This window comes from Toxotes jaculatrix, chromosome 5 (assembly GCF_017976425.1).
Source record: "Toxotes jaculatrix isolate fToxJac2 chromosome 5, fToxJac2.pri, whole genome shotgun sequence".
In the NCBI taxonomy this organism is placed as follows: Eukaryota; Metazoa; Chordata; class Actinopteri; family Toxotidae; genus Toxotes; species Toxotes jaculatrix.
Genome location: NC_054398.1, coordinates 16,740,654 through 16,755,465, shown reverse-complemented (window position 1 = coordinate 16,755,465; position 14,812 = coordinate 16,740,654). Strand labels below are relative to the sequence as shown.

General features: G+C 45.0%; 1 protein-coding gene across 1 annotated transcript in view; it reads left to right on the top strand.

Moving 5' to 3' along the window:
• megf11 (multiple EGF-like-domains 11) overlaps nt 1–14,812 on the top strand; it is an 83,881-nt gene that overhangs the window by 40,446 nt on the left and 28,623 nt on the right. The window contains exon 8 of the mRNA XM_041038355.1: nt 4,007–4,127. Coding sequence (XP_040894289.1) covers nt 4,007–4,127 — 121 coding nt within the window. The remainder of the gene's footprint in view (nt 1–4,006; nt 4,128–14,812) is intronic.

Here is a 14,812-nt window from a genome sequence, read left to right as displayed (position 1 = left end):
ATTCTCTGGTTACGTGCAGATGTTAATAATCAGTTTATTGTATTTTACAAACTAGTGCAGTGCCCGTTCAACATGTGCTTGTAGGTAGGGGCTGATTGCTTGGCCTGTGTTAATCCAGATTGCAGCTTTCTCAAGCGCATCAACCAAACAGCTTCACACTCAACACAGCACTTGCTTGGGTCCTGAGCAAATGCCTTGACATAGTTGCGTCCCCTAAATCTTGCACACAGACGACTTGGTTTGCAAGTGAAAAGCACAGTAAATACAGCGTTACTCAATGAAAGCATGCATCTTTTTGTCCTCAGCTGACCCAGGGGGAGCTCCATACAATGTCACACAAGTAGTGCCACTCTTAAGCATTCCGTGTAGGCGACTCACTGTTGTTTGTTACCGCTGGAGTTGGCTGGGTTGCTTCGCTCTGATAGTGTCTGGGTGACGGTGTAGAAAGTGCTGTCACAGTTGAGCTCTGCCTTTCTTAAAACCCTGGCATGTGTGTGCTGTAAATTGTCCAGGTGCTGCATTGCTCTCGTGGTGTAGTTCTGCCTCTTTCTTATGTAGAAAAGCGATGTTTGAAGCTTTCTCGAGAACAACTCATCCAAAAAATGTCACATTCAACGCTGCACTTCCTTGGGTCCTCAGCGATACACCTGCCACGTTTGAAGTCGATCGGATGAACGGTTGTCGAGAAAATCGAAATAAAGACAAACAGACAGACAGAAAGAGATTACTCCATTTATAGTCAGATACGCTTGATATGCCTTAACTTGTAGCTTCGGAGAGACAAGCAGAGAGCAAGCTTAGATCTATATTCCTGGACCAATTGGAAGAAAATTGTATCTTTGACCTATATGTTTCTGTTTTAGTAGTTTTTCTGCAGCCATATTGTCCCCTTTTACAACTGTCAAATTAGTTGGTTAACTTCCATCAGTTCTCCTATTGTATTTCTTGTCTTGCAATCTGAAGTTACAGAGCAACAGAGACCGAGAGGGTACATTTCTGCCAACATTACATTTCAGTGGAAATTGCCTGTGTCTTACTGCGGGGCCACTGTGGTGAATTGAGCTACCGAGCGGGGCCGCAGACTGTGTCTTAATTTGCTCCACCTGTTCTCTTTGCCGGCTGCTGGGAAGGGCTGCCAGATCCATTAAACAGACCTAGAGGGCAGGAGCCGGATAGAAAAGGAGGCAGTCAGATGGGAACAGACACACCTCATATGGAGGATTGGTGTGTTTGTGTGTGTGTGTGAAAGAGAGGGTGTGAGCGCTCGTAATCTTTTTTTTTTTTTTATTCTTTTTACAAAGCTGCTGCTGTGCAAACAACACAGATGGTTTGTTAGAAAGGTAGAGCTATGATCGTAGCTCTCACCTGTTAGTGTGTAACTTTTTGTCATATGCATGGCACATGATCATTATCACGCAGTGGGATTTTAAAATGTGGCTGACGATGGCGTTGAGACTATGATTGCTGGTGAAGTCATTTCTCCGGGGGACAGCTGATAGGACTAAGCCTCCCCGCTGCATCTTTGTTCTGGAGTCCCATCTGGGGGCAAACTAAGCAAAGTGTTGGAGCAGACTGAGCTCCTGCACGCTTGATTTAGCTCTAGTAATTGGACATGCTCTTTTTGACTGGGACAAAGTGATTACATGTTACCTATTCAGGCATTGTCCCTTGCAATCTGCAGCATGTATTCACAGTAACATTTCTCCCCTATGTCTACAGTTAATACAGATTCTGTTGACACTGCTGTATTGAAAATATGAATGCATTAGAAATGGCTTCCAGTCTACATTTGTAGGTGGCGAAAACAAATCATTTTCCTATCTCTCAGGGCTTTCTAACCTCATCAAAAGGTTCAGAGGTTCATTTTCTCTCGTGCTGTATGAATTTTAAACGGCAGTCACTCATCCAGCAGTTAGATGAACTGTTAAGGAGTGAGACTGATTGGTAATTAGTGGTGCCATTTGCATCTAGTCTCAGTGGGTACCAGGCTGATCAATGTCGTGTCAGCGTCAGGCTTTTTGGAAAAAAATGCTCTCCAATTACATTAAGATACTAATAGGCATGAATTTGGTGCCTTGGCCAAGGATGACCTGGCTGCCTCTCAGCAGATCAGGTCTGGTTGCTGCCTCCATTGGCTGTGTAGTTATGTAAGGTCCTGCTGCTCTCGTGCAATGGACTGACAGCCCGTGTATTAATAATGATTCTCCACATACAGACTTCTATCCTTCACAGCTCAGAAGGAATATGAATCAGTCGACTAATGAGAGAGCTGCCTTTCCCCTCTTGAGAGCAGACCAACCACCGGTCTCTGCACCCTCAGGGTTAAACCAAGTGGAATCTGGCGCAGCCATGGATGCAACAAAATCCATGTGGTCATTTGTGGCTGCATGACGTTTTATCCATGAGTCCAGTCACCAGTAAATTGCCTCTGCTCTGAAGACAGCCCTCTCTAACCCCCCCCCCCCCCCCCCCAACTTCTCTCCACACTTAACAACTGTTACTGAACTGCTATTGTTAGCAGTCTTGAAGCTGTCATTTTCAGTAGAACAAAGGTTATTGCAACCGATTGATAAAAATTTCATTCACAGACAGGCGCTTTTATGTGGTGGACGGGGAGGAGAGATGTTTTAAGATGTGTGTCCTGCCCCTGGCGTCCACTGGCACATCTTCTCCTGCCTCCTGTTTAAACTGAGTTCAAAATGATAATGAGAGCAGTGAGCAGCCAGCAGTCCGCCAGTCCTCTGGTGAGTGAAGCAAGAGCCACTCAGGACTCCTCTGGGCCGCTAATTGGAACTCTAAATCATTGTGTCACCTGTCACTCAAGGCAGGGTTTGGAAGGGAGGGTGTGGGAATCCGTAGACTGGCTGTGATCTCAAGCTTAGGGAGGGACAAGACTAGTGGAGGTGGGCTGTGCTCAGCTTTTAAAGCAGAGAAATTCTAATGACAGAAGGCTTTAGAGGACAGGGAAGGAGTACTCTATGTCCTTTACCAGATAGCTCACTTACCAATGCAGTGGCAAGAGACTTGAAGGCTGCACCAGTATGCCTGCCAATATCACACTGGTGTACTTGTTGATAGTAGATTGGGAGTCAGCTGCAGTCTGTCAGGGACATCTCAGGGATGCAGCTTTCCCCTGTCCATGCGTTTCTGAGGTTTACAATACACACATTTAGTGCAGGCACCTCAACCAACCTGTAAGAATCGCTAATTAGAGGACAAGGGCATGATCCTCAAACACTGTCAACTGTGTCCTTTGGGATGTAGGGACAGAATGGAGGCTTGGCCGCTGATCTTTGAGATGGTAGTTGAGACTTGAGTGCTGCATCACCCTACCCTGGAATTTAATCACTGTTGGTGGTCCCCCTCGATATGTCTACGAAACCTGTGCATATTTCACATTGGCTAGAACCACAGCTTAAGTTTATTTAGGGCGGAAATTCTTATATTAATGAAGTAAAAGTGGTTAAACCCAAGGGAAGATTTGATAGAAGCGGTTGGAGATGGACTGGAGAAGAGCTGGGGTTCTCTGGGTTTTGTTTTTTTCTGGGAGCCCCCCCATGAGAGTAACCTAGAGGGAGTGAGAGAGAGAGAGAGAGAGAGAGAGAGAGAGAGAGAGAGAGAGGCCAAGAGAGGATGAAAGAGAAGTGGAGAGATGGGGTGAAACAGAGTTACAAAAAGCAAAGCCTGGCTGGCAGTATGTGCTGTCAGAATATATAGACTGCATAATTGGAAGCTAGCAGGAGATAGCTGGGGGTGAATCAAGAGTGGTCCTCCCTCTTGAACTTCAGTTACTATCATAAATCCATTCAGGTCTACAGTGGCTTTTCTCCTAGTTCTTTACACAGATATGACTAGTCTAAAAAAACAGTTCAGTTACCTTTAGAAAAGTGCAGTGAATCTTGTCTTTCTTTCTGCATCTGCATCAGACTATTTTAGGTCTGACAGAGTCAGCATTTATTGCCTTGCTGATTCTTTGCCTCATGACTTTGCATTATTTCTACCACAGGGCGAAGACTGTGCTACAGTGTGTCCTCCCGGTCTATATGGACCGAACTGCATGTCCACCTGCTCCTGCCATAATCATGCATCCTGCTCTCCTGTCGATGGCTCCTGCATCTGCAGGGAAGGTACAGTACAATTGACTCGTGGTGTAGCATCAGACCAACTCCTGAGCTCTCTAAGATAGCTTCACGGCCTGCACATGATCTAAAGAGACAGATTCTTACATGGATGAACAGACTTGCCCACATACATACTTGTATGTATGGTCTGACTCCTCTTTCATTCTGTACCTGAGAATGTAAGACTAATTGGTTGTTTTCTTGTACATAGTGTTTCATACACAACTGCCACGACCCCTGATGCCATATGACCTAATTTGTCCTTGCTATGTTCAGTTTTCTTTTTTAATGAATGATGTATAACACAAAATATTCTTAGTAATTAGTTCTTTTCTAGTAGTACTAGTCGTTCTCAAAGTTTTTAGTTTTTAATCCTTGAGAAAACATCTATGTGAGACCCCTCGTCTTAGGTTATGACCTTAGTTAAGACGCGAGTTATGAAGAGTTGCACCAAAGAATGATTTAAGGCACTGTGCGTGAAATCCAACAACCCTCGGTCGTGTCCAGCTGGCCACATTTATTGTATGTTGTTCCTGTTCTCTTTCTCCCTTGTTTCCTTTGATCTCTCTACTTCAACTATCTAATAAAGAGACAAAAAGTTCCCCCAAATATATTATAACAAAAAACACTCTTATGATAAGACTAAGAGTCTACAGACATGCTAGCTGCTCTGTTGGGCTGTCCTTACTCATAGTGGTGCAGGGAGCTAAACGCTGTCACATCTTAGTTTAATGCGTTAGCTTACTAATATTTCCTAATTAGTACTATACACAAACTACAGCTGAGACTGATGGGAGTATCATCAGTTTTGCAGATATTTGGTCAAAAAGTACTGGATATCATCAAAGCCAGTGGGTCCCCAGCCCTGCACATAATATCATCTTAATCTGTCCAGTAGTTTGTTGTCAGCTGACTGAGTTAGAGCCTGGATAGGAAACCTTACACTTACTTGCGATTAGCAGCTTGGGTTCAAACAATCTAATGTATGTGCTGCATTTTTTAGGGGAACCTGGTGGTACCTCAGATAGTCTGGGGGAGCGTGAGTACAAGAGCCATGTCCGATTCAACAAGGCAGTGTTAAGCCTCTTCTACCCCCATACCCTCACTTTTGTAACAATCCAGTTCAATTTAAGACAAATCAATTCAGTATACACTTCAGCCATAAATACTTAAAATAGTAATATTGAATTGAGCATCAAGTAGGTAAACTGAGGATCAGTTCAGCATCACTTTAGTGAAATTTGATTAAAATTAATTGATTCAGTTAAAACTTAATTAAAAACTAGACAATTTCCCTTTGGGAAATCGCGAGAGTGGTGCATTGCACTGCTAGTAATGTTGTGTGCTTCGCAAAACCCAGTATTGACTATTGTGTGTGTGTGTCTGTGTGCCTCTGTGTGTGTGTGTGTGTGTGTGTGTGTGTGTCTGTGTTTGTGTTTGTCTGTGTGTGCCTGAGTGGGTCTGTGTCAATACTGATTGACTATTGTGTGTGTGTGCGTGTCTGTGTGTGCCTGAGTGGGTCTGAGTCAATACTGGGTTGTGCTTCGCACAACCCAGTATTGACTATTGTGTGTGTGTGTCTGTGTGCCTCTGTAAATATTGTGCGGTGCTCCCGCACCGCACAATATTGACTGTGGGTGTGTGTGTTTGTCTGTGTGTGCCTGAGTGGGTCTGAGTCAATACTGGGTTGTGCTTCGCACAACCCAGTATTGACTATTGTGTGTGTGTGTGTGTTTGTGTGTCTCTGTCTGTGTGTGCCTGAGTGGGTCTGTGTCAATACTGGGTTGTGCTTCGCACAACCCAGTATTGACTATTGTGTGTTTGTGCGTGTCTGTGTTTGTGTGCCTCTGTCCTGTGTGTGTCTGTGTGTGTGTGTGTTTGTGTGTCTGTGTCTGTGTCTGTGTGTGCCTGAGTGGGTCTGTGTCAATACTACTCAGTATTGACTATTGTGTGTGTGCGTGTGTCTGTGTTTGAGTGCCTCTGTCCTGTGTGCCTCTTTGTGTGTGTCAGTCTGTCTATGTGTGTGTCTGTGTTTGTGTTTGTCTGTGTGTGCCTGAGTGGGTCTGTGTCAATACTACAGTATTGACTATTGTGTGTTTGTGTGTGTGAGTCTCTGTGTATGTGTGTGTGTGTGTGTTTGTGTGTGTTTGTGTGTGTGTGTGTGTTTGTGTCTGAATGTGTGTGTGTGTGTGTGTGTGTGTGTGTGTGTCAGTCTGTCTGTGTGTGTCTGTGTTTGTGTTTGTCTGTGTGTACCTGAGTGGATCTGTGTCAATACTGTATTGACTATTGTGTGTGTGTGTGTGTGTATGAGTCTGTGTGTGAGTCTGTGTGTGTGTGTGTGTGTTTGTGTTTGTGTGCCTCTGTCAATATTGTGCGGTGCTGGCGCACCGCACAATATTGACTTTGTTTGTGTCAGTCTATGTGTGTGTATGTGTGTCTGTGTCAAAGACACACACACCCCTATAGTTCTTGACCCCTATAGTTCTGCTGTAGTTTTAATTACAAAGACAGAGAGACATAGAGTTATTACAGGGAGAGAGAGAGCCACAGCTCTTGCAGTCACGGTTGCCATGGGGATGAGCTTTCCCGCCGCTGAGGCAGCTCACAGGTGCTCTGACGAGCTCGTTTTCGGCCGAATCGGGCCTGCCGAACAACTGCTATCCATGGAAAAACAAAACATGGTATGGCTAAACAAACGGCACCGTCAAAGAGACAAGAGTTTAAGGAAGACCTGAATCTATTTTTTATGGTCCTACTGTCTAAAATGTGGATTTTACAGCAAGTTTCAAAAAGGGGGATTTTCTGCTTTTCTCCAAAAATCCTCTGCTCGATTAACATTGGAGTCAATGGAGCAGTTGAGAGCTCCTCTTGTCGCTAAAAGGCACGCCAAAGAAAAACTGTAAATCCTAAAGAAAAAGTAAACACATTGTGAGAGAGAGGACAAGTGTGGCTACAACTTTGGAGAATTTCACTGCTCTACAGTAAAATTTGTGGCCGTAGTCGTCGTGTAAAGAAAAAATTTCAGAGAGTTTTTTTAAAGCCTCTCCACTCTAACCTCCCACTCTAGCCTGGAACATTCCGCAATACACAATCATTGAAAAGCCTGAATTTTTTCAAAATCACTCAAGATCAGTTGGAGCTCACAGTTTAAAAACTACACAACTTATGAAAAAGTTGAATACACCCTGAATACACGAGACTTGTGTCTACATTTTACAGTTTGAATGGTGTTTCTAGGTGAAAGTATGCCAGAGCAGTTGATGTTTGAAAAAGGGGGAGAATTTGCGACTTTTTTGAAAAATTCCCATTCATTCTCTATGGGAAATTTTTCGCAGTTTTTTACGAATAACTTTGCGAAACGTGAATATTCTGGAGAACAAAATACAAGCACACCGAGTCCGATCGAGCCGCACGTTTTGATGTATCATTTGTTAGTATGCGCTCAACGGTGTGGGACGAGTTACGAACCGAAAATCGGGAAGGAAGAAGAAGAAGAAGAACTAGACAATTTCCCTTTGGGAAATCGCGAGAGTGGTGCATTGCACTGCTAGTAATGTTGTGTGCTTCGCAAAACCCAGTATTGACACTATTGTGTGTGTGTGTGTCTGAATGTGTGTGTGCGTGTGTGTGTCTGTCTGTCTGTGTGTGTCTGTGTTTGTGTGTGTCTGTGTTTGTGTTTGTCTGTGTGTGCCTGAGTGGGTCTGTGTCAATACTGGGTTGTGCTTCGCACAACCCAGTATTGACTATTGTGTGTGTGTGTGTGTGTGTGTGTGTGTGTGTGTGTGTGTGTGTGTATGAGTCTGTGCGTGTGTCTGTGTTTGAGTGCCTCTGTCAATATTGTGCGGTGCTGGCGCACCGCACAATATTGGCTTTGTGTGTGTCAGTCTGTCTATGTGTGTGTCTGTGTTTGTGTGTGTGTGTGTGTGCCTGAGTGGGTCTGTGTCAATACTGGGTTGTGCTTCGCACAACCCAGTATTGACTATTGTGTGTTTGTGCGTGTCTGTGTTTGTGTGCCTCTGTCCTGTGTTCCTCTGTCAATACTGGGTTGTGCTGTGTGTGTGTGTGCTCTGACGAGGTCATTGAGTTTTAAAAAAGGGGGTTTCTGCTTTTCTCCAGAAATCCTGTGCTCGATTAACATTGGAGTCAATGGAGCAGTTGAGAGCTCCTCTTGTGGCTAAAAGGCACACCAAAGATAAACCGTAAATCCTACAGAAAAAGTGAACACATTGTGAGAAAGAGGACAAGTGTGGCTACAACCTTGGAGAATTTCACTGCTGTAGAGTAACATTTGTGGCCGTAGTTGTAGTGTAAAGAAAAAATTTCAGAGAATTTTTTTTAAAGCCTCTCCACTCTAACCTCTCACTCTAGCCTGGAACATTCCGCAATACACACTCATTGTAAACCCTGATTTTTTCCAAATTCACTGCTGACCAGTTGGGGCTCACAGTTCAAAAACTACACAACTTAGGAAAAAGTTGAATACACCCCGAATACACAAGGCTTGTGTCTACATTTTACAGTTTGAATGGTGTTTCTAGATGAAGGCATACCAGAGCAGTCGATGTTTGAAAAAGGGGGGAAATTGGGAATTTTTTGAGCTTGTCCCATTCATTCTCTATGGGAAAATTTCGGCCCGTTTCTTGCGAATAACTTTGCGAAACGTGAATATTCTGTAGAACAAAATACAAGCACACCGAGTCCGACCGAGCCGCACGTTTTGATATATCATTTGTTGGTATGCGCTCAACGGTGTGGGAGGAGTAGCGAACCGAAAATTGGGAAGGAAGAAAACTGAGCATTTGAAAGTAAACACTAGACAATTTCCCTTTGGGAAATCGCGAGAGTGGTGCATTGCACTGCTAGTAATGTTGTGTGCTTCGCAAAACCCAGTATTGACACTATTGTGTGTGTGTGTGTCTGAATGTGTTTGTGTTTGTCTGTGTGTGCCTGAGTGGATCTGTGTCAATACTGGGTTGTGCTTCGCACAACCCAGTATTGACTATTGTGTGTGTGTGTGTGTGTGTTTGTATGTGTGTATGAGTCTGTGCGTGTGTCTGTGTTTGAGTGCCTCTGTCCTGTGTGCCTCTGTCAATATTGTGCGGTGCTGGCGCACCGCACAATATTGGCTTTGTGTGTGTCAGTCTGTCTATGTGTGTGTCTGTGTGTGCCTGAGTGGGTCTGTGTCAATACTGGGTTGTGCTTCGCACAACCCAGTATTGACTATTGTGTGTGTGTGTGTGTGTGTATGAGTCTGTGTGTGAGTCTGTGTTTGAGTGCCTCTGTCCTGTGTGCCTCTGTCAATATTGTGCGGTGCTGGCGCACCGCACAATATTGGCTTTGTGTGTGTCAGTCTGTCTATGTGTGTGTCTGTGTGTGCCTGAGTGGGTCTGTGTCAATACTGGGTTGTGCTTCGCACAACCCAGTATTGACTATTGTGTGTGTGTGTGTGTGTGTATGAGTCTGTGTGTGAGTCTGTGTGTGTGTGTGTGTGTGTGTTTGTGTGTGTGTATGAGTCTGTGCGTGTGTCTGTGTTTGAGTGCCTCTGTCCTGTGTGCCTCTGTCAATATTGTGCGGTGCTGGCGCACCGCACAATATTGGCTTTGTGTGTGTCAGTCTGTCTATGTGTGTGTCTGTGTGTGCCTGAGTGGGTCTGTGTCAATACTGGGTTGTGCTTCGCACAACCCAGTATTGACTATTGTGTGTGTGTGTGTGTGTGTATGAGTCTGTGTGTGAGTCTGTGTGTGTGTGTGTGTGTGTGTTTGTGTGCCTCTGTCAATATTGTGCGGTGCTAGCGCACCGCACAATATTGACTTTGTGTGTGTCAGTCTGTCTATATCTGTGTCTGTGTCAAAAGGGGGCTGTGCTATGCACAGCCCCCTTTTGACCCCTATAGTTCTGCTATAGTTTTTATTACAAAGACAGAGAGACATAGAGTTGTTACAGGGAGAGAGAGAGCCACAGCTCTTGCAGTCACGGTTGCCATGGGGATGAGCTTTCCCGCCGCTGAGGCAGCTCACAGGTGCTCTGACGAGCTCATTTTCGGCCGAATCGGGCCTGCCGAACAACTGCTATCCATGGAAAAACAAAACATGGTATCGCTAAACAAACGGCACCGTCAAAGAGACAAGACTTTAAGGAAGACCTGAATCTATTTTTTATGGTCCTACTGTCTAAAATGTGGGTTTTACAGCAAGTTTCAAAAAAGGGGATTTTCTGCTTTTCTCCAAAAATCCTCTGCTCGATTAACATTGGAGTCAATGGAGCAGTTGAGACCTCCTCTTGTCGCTAAAAGGCACGCCAAAGAGAAACCGTAAATCCTACAGAAAAAGTAAACACATTGTGAGAGAGAGGACAAGTGTGGCTACAACTCTGGAGAATTTCACTGCTCTAGAGTAAAATTTGTGGCCGTAGTCGTCGTGTAAAGAAAAAATTTCAGAGAGTTTTTTTAAAGCCTCTCCACTCTAACCTCCCACTCTAGCCTGGAACATTCCGCAATACACAATCATTGAAAAGCCTGAATTTTTTCAAAATCACTCATGATCAGTTGGAGCTCACAGTTCAAAAACTACACAACTTTTGAAAAAGTTGAATACACCCCGAATACACGAGACTTGTGTCTACATTTTACAGTTTGAATGGTGTTTCTAGGTGAAAGTATGCCAGAGGAGATACTGTTTGAAAAAGGGGAGAATTTGCGACTTTTTTGAAAATTTCCCAGCCATTCTCTATGGGAAAATTTCGGCCGGTTTTTCGCAAATTTCTTCGCGAAACGTGAATATTCTGGAGAACAAAATACAAGCACACCGAGTCCGATCGAGCCGCACGTTTTGATGTATCATTTGTTAGTGTGCGCTCAACGGTGTGAGACGAGTTACGAACCGAAAGTCGGGGCGGAAGAAGAAGAAGAAAAATCCACAGAATAACAGTAGTGTGCATTGCTTTGCATTGCACACTAGGTACCTCTATAGCTTTGCTATAGAGGTGCCTAGTGTGCATGCATAGCAATGCACCACTAACTAGACAATTTCCCTTTGGGAAATCGCGAGAGTGGTGCATTGCACTGCTAGTAATGTTGTGTGCTTCGCAAAACCCAGTATTGACTATTGTGTGTGTGTGTCTGTGTGCCTCTGTGTGTGTGTGTGTGTGTGTGTCTGTGTTTGTGTTTGTCTGTGTGTGCCTGAGTGGGTCTGTGTCAATACTGGGTTGTGCTTCGCACAACCCAGTATTGACTATTGTGTGTGTGTGTGTGTGTATGAGTCTGTGCGTGTGTCTGTGTTTGAGTGCCTCTGTCCTGTGTGCCTCTGTCAATATTGTGCGGTGCTGGCGCACCGCACAATATTGACTTTGTGTGTGTCAGTCTGTCTATGTGTGTGTCTGTGTTTGTTTGTGTCTGTGTGTGCCTGAGTGGGTCTGTGTCAATACTGGGTTGTGCTTCGCACAACCCAGTATTGACTATTGTGTGTGTGTGTGTGTGTGTATGAGTCTGTGCGTGTGTCTGTGTTTGAGTGCCTCTGTCAATATTGTGCGGTGCTGCCGCACCGCACAATATTGACTGTGGGTGTGTGTGTGTGTGTGTTTGTCTGTGTGTGCCTGAGTGGGTCTGTGTCAATACTGGGTTGTGCTTCGCACAACCCAGTATTGACTATTGTGTGTTTGTGCGTGTCTGTGTTTGTGTGCCTCTGTCCTCTGTGTGTCTGTGTGTGTGTGTGTGTGTGTGTGTGTTTGTGTGTCAGTGTCTGTGTGTGCCTGAGAGGGTCTGTGTCAATACTGGGTTGTGCGAAGCACAACCCAGTATTGACTATCGTGTGTGTGTGTGTGTGTGTATGAGTCTGTGTGTGTGTGTGTGTGTTTGTGTTTGTGTTTGTGTGCCTCTGTCAATATTGTGCGGTGCTGGCGCACCGCACAATATTGACTTTGTGTGTGTCAGTCTGTCTATGTGTGCCTGAGTGGGTCTGTGTCAATACTGGGTTGTGCTTCGCATGTGTGTGTGTGTGTATGAGTCTGTGTGTGTGTATGAGTCTGTGTGTGTGTGTGTGTGTTTGTGTTTGTGTGCCTCTGTCAATATTGTGCGGTGCTCCCGCACCGCACAATATTGACTGTGGGTGTGTGTGTGTGTGTTTGTCTGTGTGTGCCTGAGTGGGTCTGAGTCAATACTGGGTTGTGCTTCGCACAACCCAGTATTGACTATTGTGTGTGTGGGTCTATGTGCCTCTGTAAATATTGTGTTTGTGTGTGTGTGTCTGTGTGCCTCTGTCAATATTGACTGTGGGTGTGTGTGTTTGTCTGTGTGTGCCTGAGTGGGTCTGAGTCAATACTGGGTTGTGCTTTGCACAACCCAGTATTGACTATTGTGTGTGTGTGTCTGTGTGCCTCTGTAAATATTGTGCGGTGCTACCGCACCGCACAATATTGACTGTGTGTTTGTGTGTGTGCTACGCACAGCCCCCTTTTGACCCCTATAGTTCTGCTATAGTTTTAATTACAAAGACAGAGAGACATAGAGTTGTTACAGGGAGAGAGAGAGCCACAGCTCTTGCAGTCACGGTTGCCATGGGGATGAGCTTTCCCGCCGCTGAGGCAGCTCACAGGTGCTCTGACGAGCTCATTTTCGGCCGAATCGGGCCTGCCGAACAACTGCTATCCATGGAAAAACAAAACATGGTATCGCTAAACAAACGGCACCGTCAAAGAGACAAGACTTTAAGGAAGACCTGAATCTATTTTTTATGGTCCTACTGTCTAAAATGTGGATTTTACAGCAAGTTTCAAAAAAGGGGATTTTCTGCTTTTCTCCAAAAATCCTCTGCTCGATTAACATTGGAGTCAATGGAGCAGTTGAGAGCTCCTTTTGTCGCTAAAAGGCACGCCAAAGAAAAACTGTAAATCCTACAGAAAAAGTAAACACATTGTGAGAGAGAGGACAAGTGTGGCTACAAGTGTGGAGAATTTCACTGCTCTAGAGTAAAATTTGTGGCCGTAGTCGTCGTGTAAAGAAAAAATTTCAGAGAGTTTTTTTAAAGCCTCTCCACTCTAACCTCCCACTCTAGCCTGGAACATTCCGCAATACACACTCATTGTAAACCCTGATTTTTTCCAAATTCACTGCTGACCAGTTGGGGCTCACAGTTCAAAAACTACACAACTTATGAAAAAGTTGAATACACCCCGAATACACGAGACTTGTGTCTACATTTTACAGTTTGAATGGTGTTTCTAGGTGAAAGTATGCCAGAGCAGTTGATATTTGAAAAAGGGGGAGAATTTGCGACTTTTTTGAAAATTTCCCATTCATTCTCTATGGGAAATTTTTCGCAGTTTTTTGCGAATTTCTTCGCGAAACGTGAATATTCTGGAGAACAAAATACAAGCACACCGAGTCCGATCGAGCCGCACGTTTTGATGTATCATTTGTTGATGTGCGCTCAACGGTGTGGGACGAGTTACGAACCGAAAATCGGGAAGGAAGAAGAAGTAAGAAGAAGATGAACGGGAAGAACAAGAGTGTGCATGCTTTGCATTGCACACTAGGTACCTCTATAGCTTTGCTATAGAGGTGCCTAGTGTGCATGCATAGCAATGCACCACTAACTAGACAATTTCCCTTTGGGAAATCGCGAGAGTGGTGCATTGCACTGCTAGTAATGTTGTGTGCTTCGCAAAACCCAGTATTGACTATTGTGTGTGTGTGTCTGTGTGCCTCTGTGTGTGTGTGTGTGTGTGTGTCTGTGTTTGTGTTTGTCTGTGTGTGCCTGAGTGGGTCTGTGTCAATACTGGGTTGTGCTTCGCACAACCCAGTATTGACTATTGTGTGTGTGTGTGTGTGTATGAGTCTGTGCGTGTGTCTGTGTTTGAGTGCCTCTGTCCTGTGTGCCTCTGTCAATATTGTGCGGTGCTGGCGCACCGCACAATATTGACTTTGTGTGTGTCAGTCTGTCTATGTGTGTGTCTGTGTTTGTTTGTGTCTGTGTGTGCCTGAGTGGGTCTGTGTCAATACTGGGTTGTGCTTCGCACAACCCAGTATTGACTATTGTGTGTGTGTGTGTGTGTGTATGAGTCTGTGCGTGTGTCTGTGTTTGAGTGCCTCTGTCAATATTGTGCGGTGCTGCCGCACCGCACAATATTGACTGTGGGTGTGTGTGTGTGTGTGTTTGTCTGTGTGTGCCTGAGTGGGTCTGTGTCAATACTGGGTTGTGCTTCGCACAACCCAGTATTGACTATTGTGTGTTTGTGCGTGTCTGTGTTTGTGTGCCTCTGTCCTCTGTGTGTCTGTGTGTGTGTGTGTGTGTGTGTGTGTTTGTGTGTCAGTGTCTGTGTGTGCCTGAGAGGGTCTGTGTCAATACTGGGTTGTGCGAAGCACAACCCAGTATTGACTATCGTGTGTGTGTGTGTGTGTGTATGAGTCTGTGTGTGTGTGTGTGTGTTTGTGTTTGTGTTTGTGTGCCTCTGTCAATATTGTGCGGTGCTGGCGCACCGCACAATATTGACTTTGTGTGTGTCAGTCTGTCTATGTGTGCCTGAGTGGGTCTGTGTCAATACTGGGTTGTGCTTCGCATGTGTGTGTGTGTGTATGAGTCTGTGTGTGTGTATGAGTCTGTGTGTGTGTGTGTGTGTTTGTGTTTGTGTGCCTCTGTCAATATTGTGCGGTGCTCCCGCACCGCACAATATTGACTGTGGGTGTGTGTGTGTGTGTT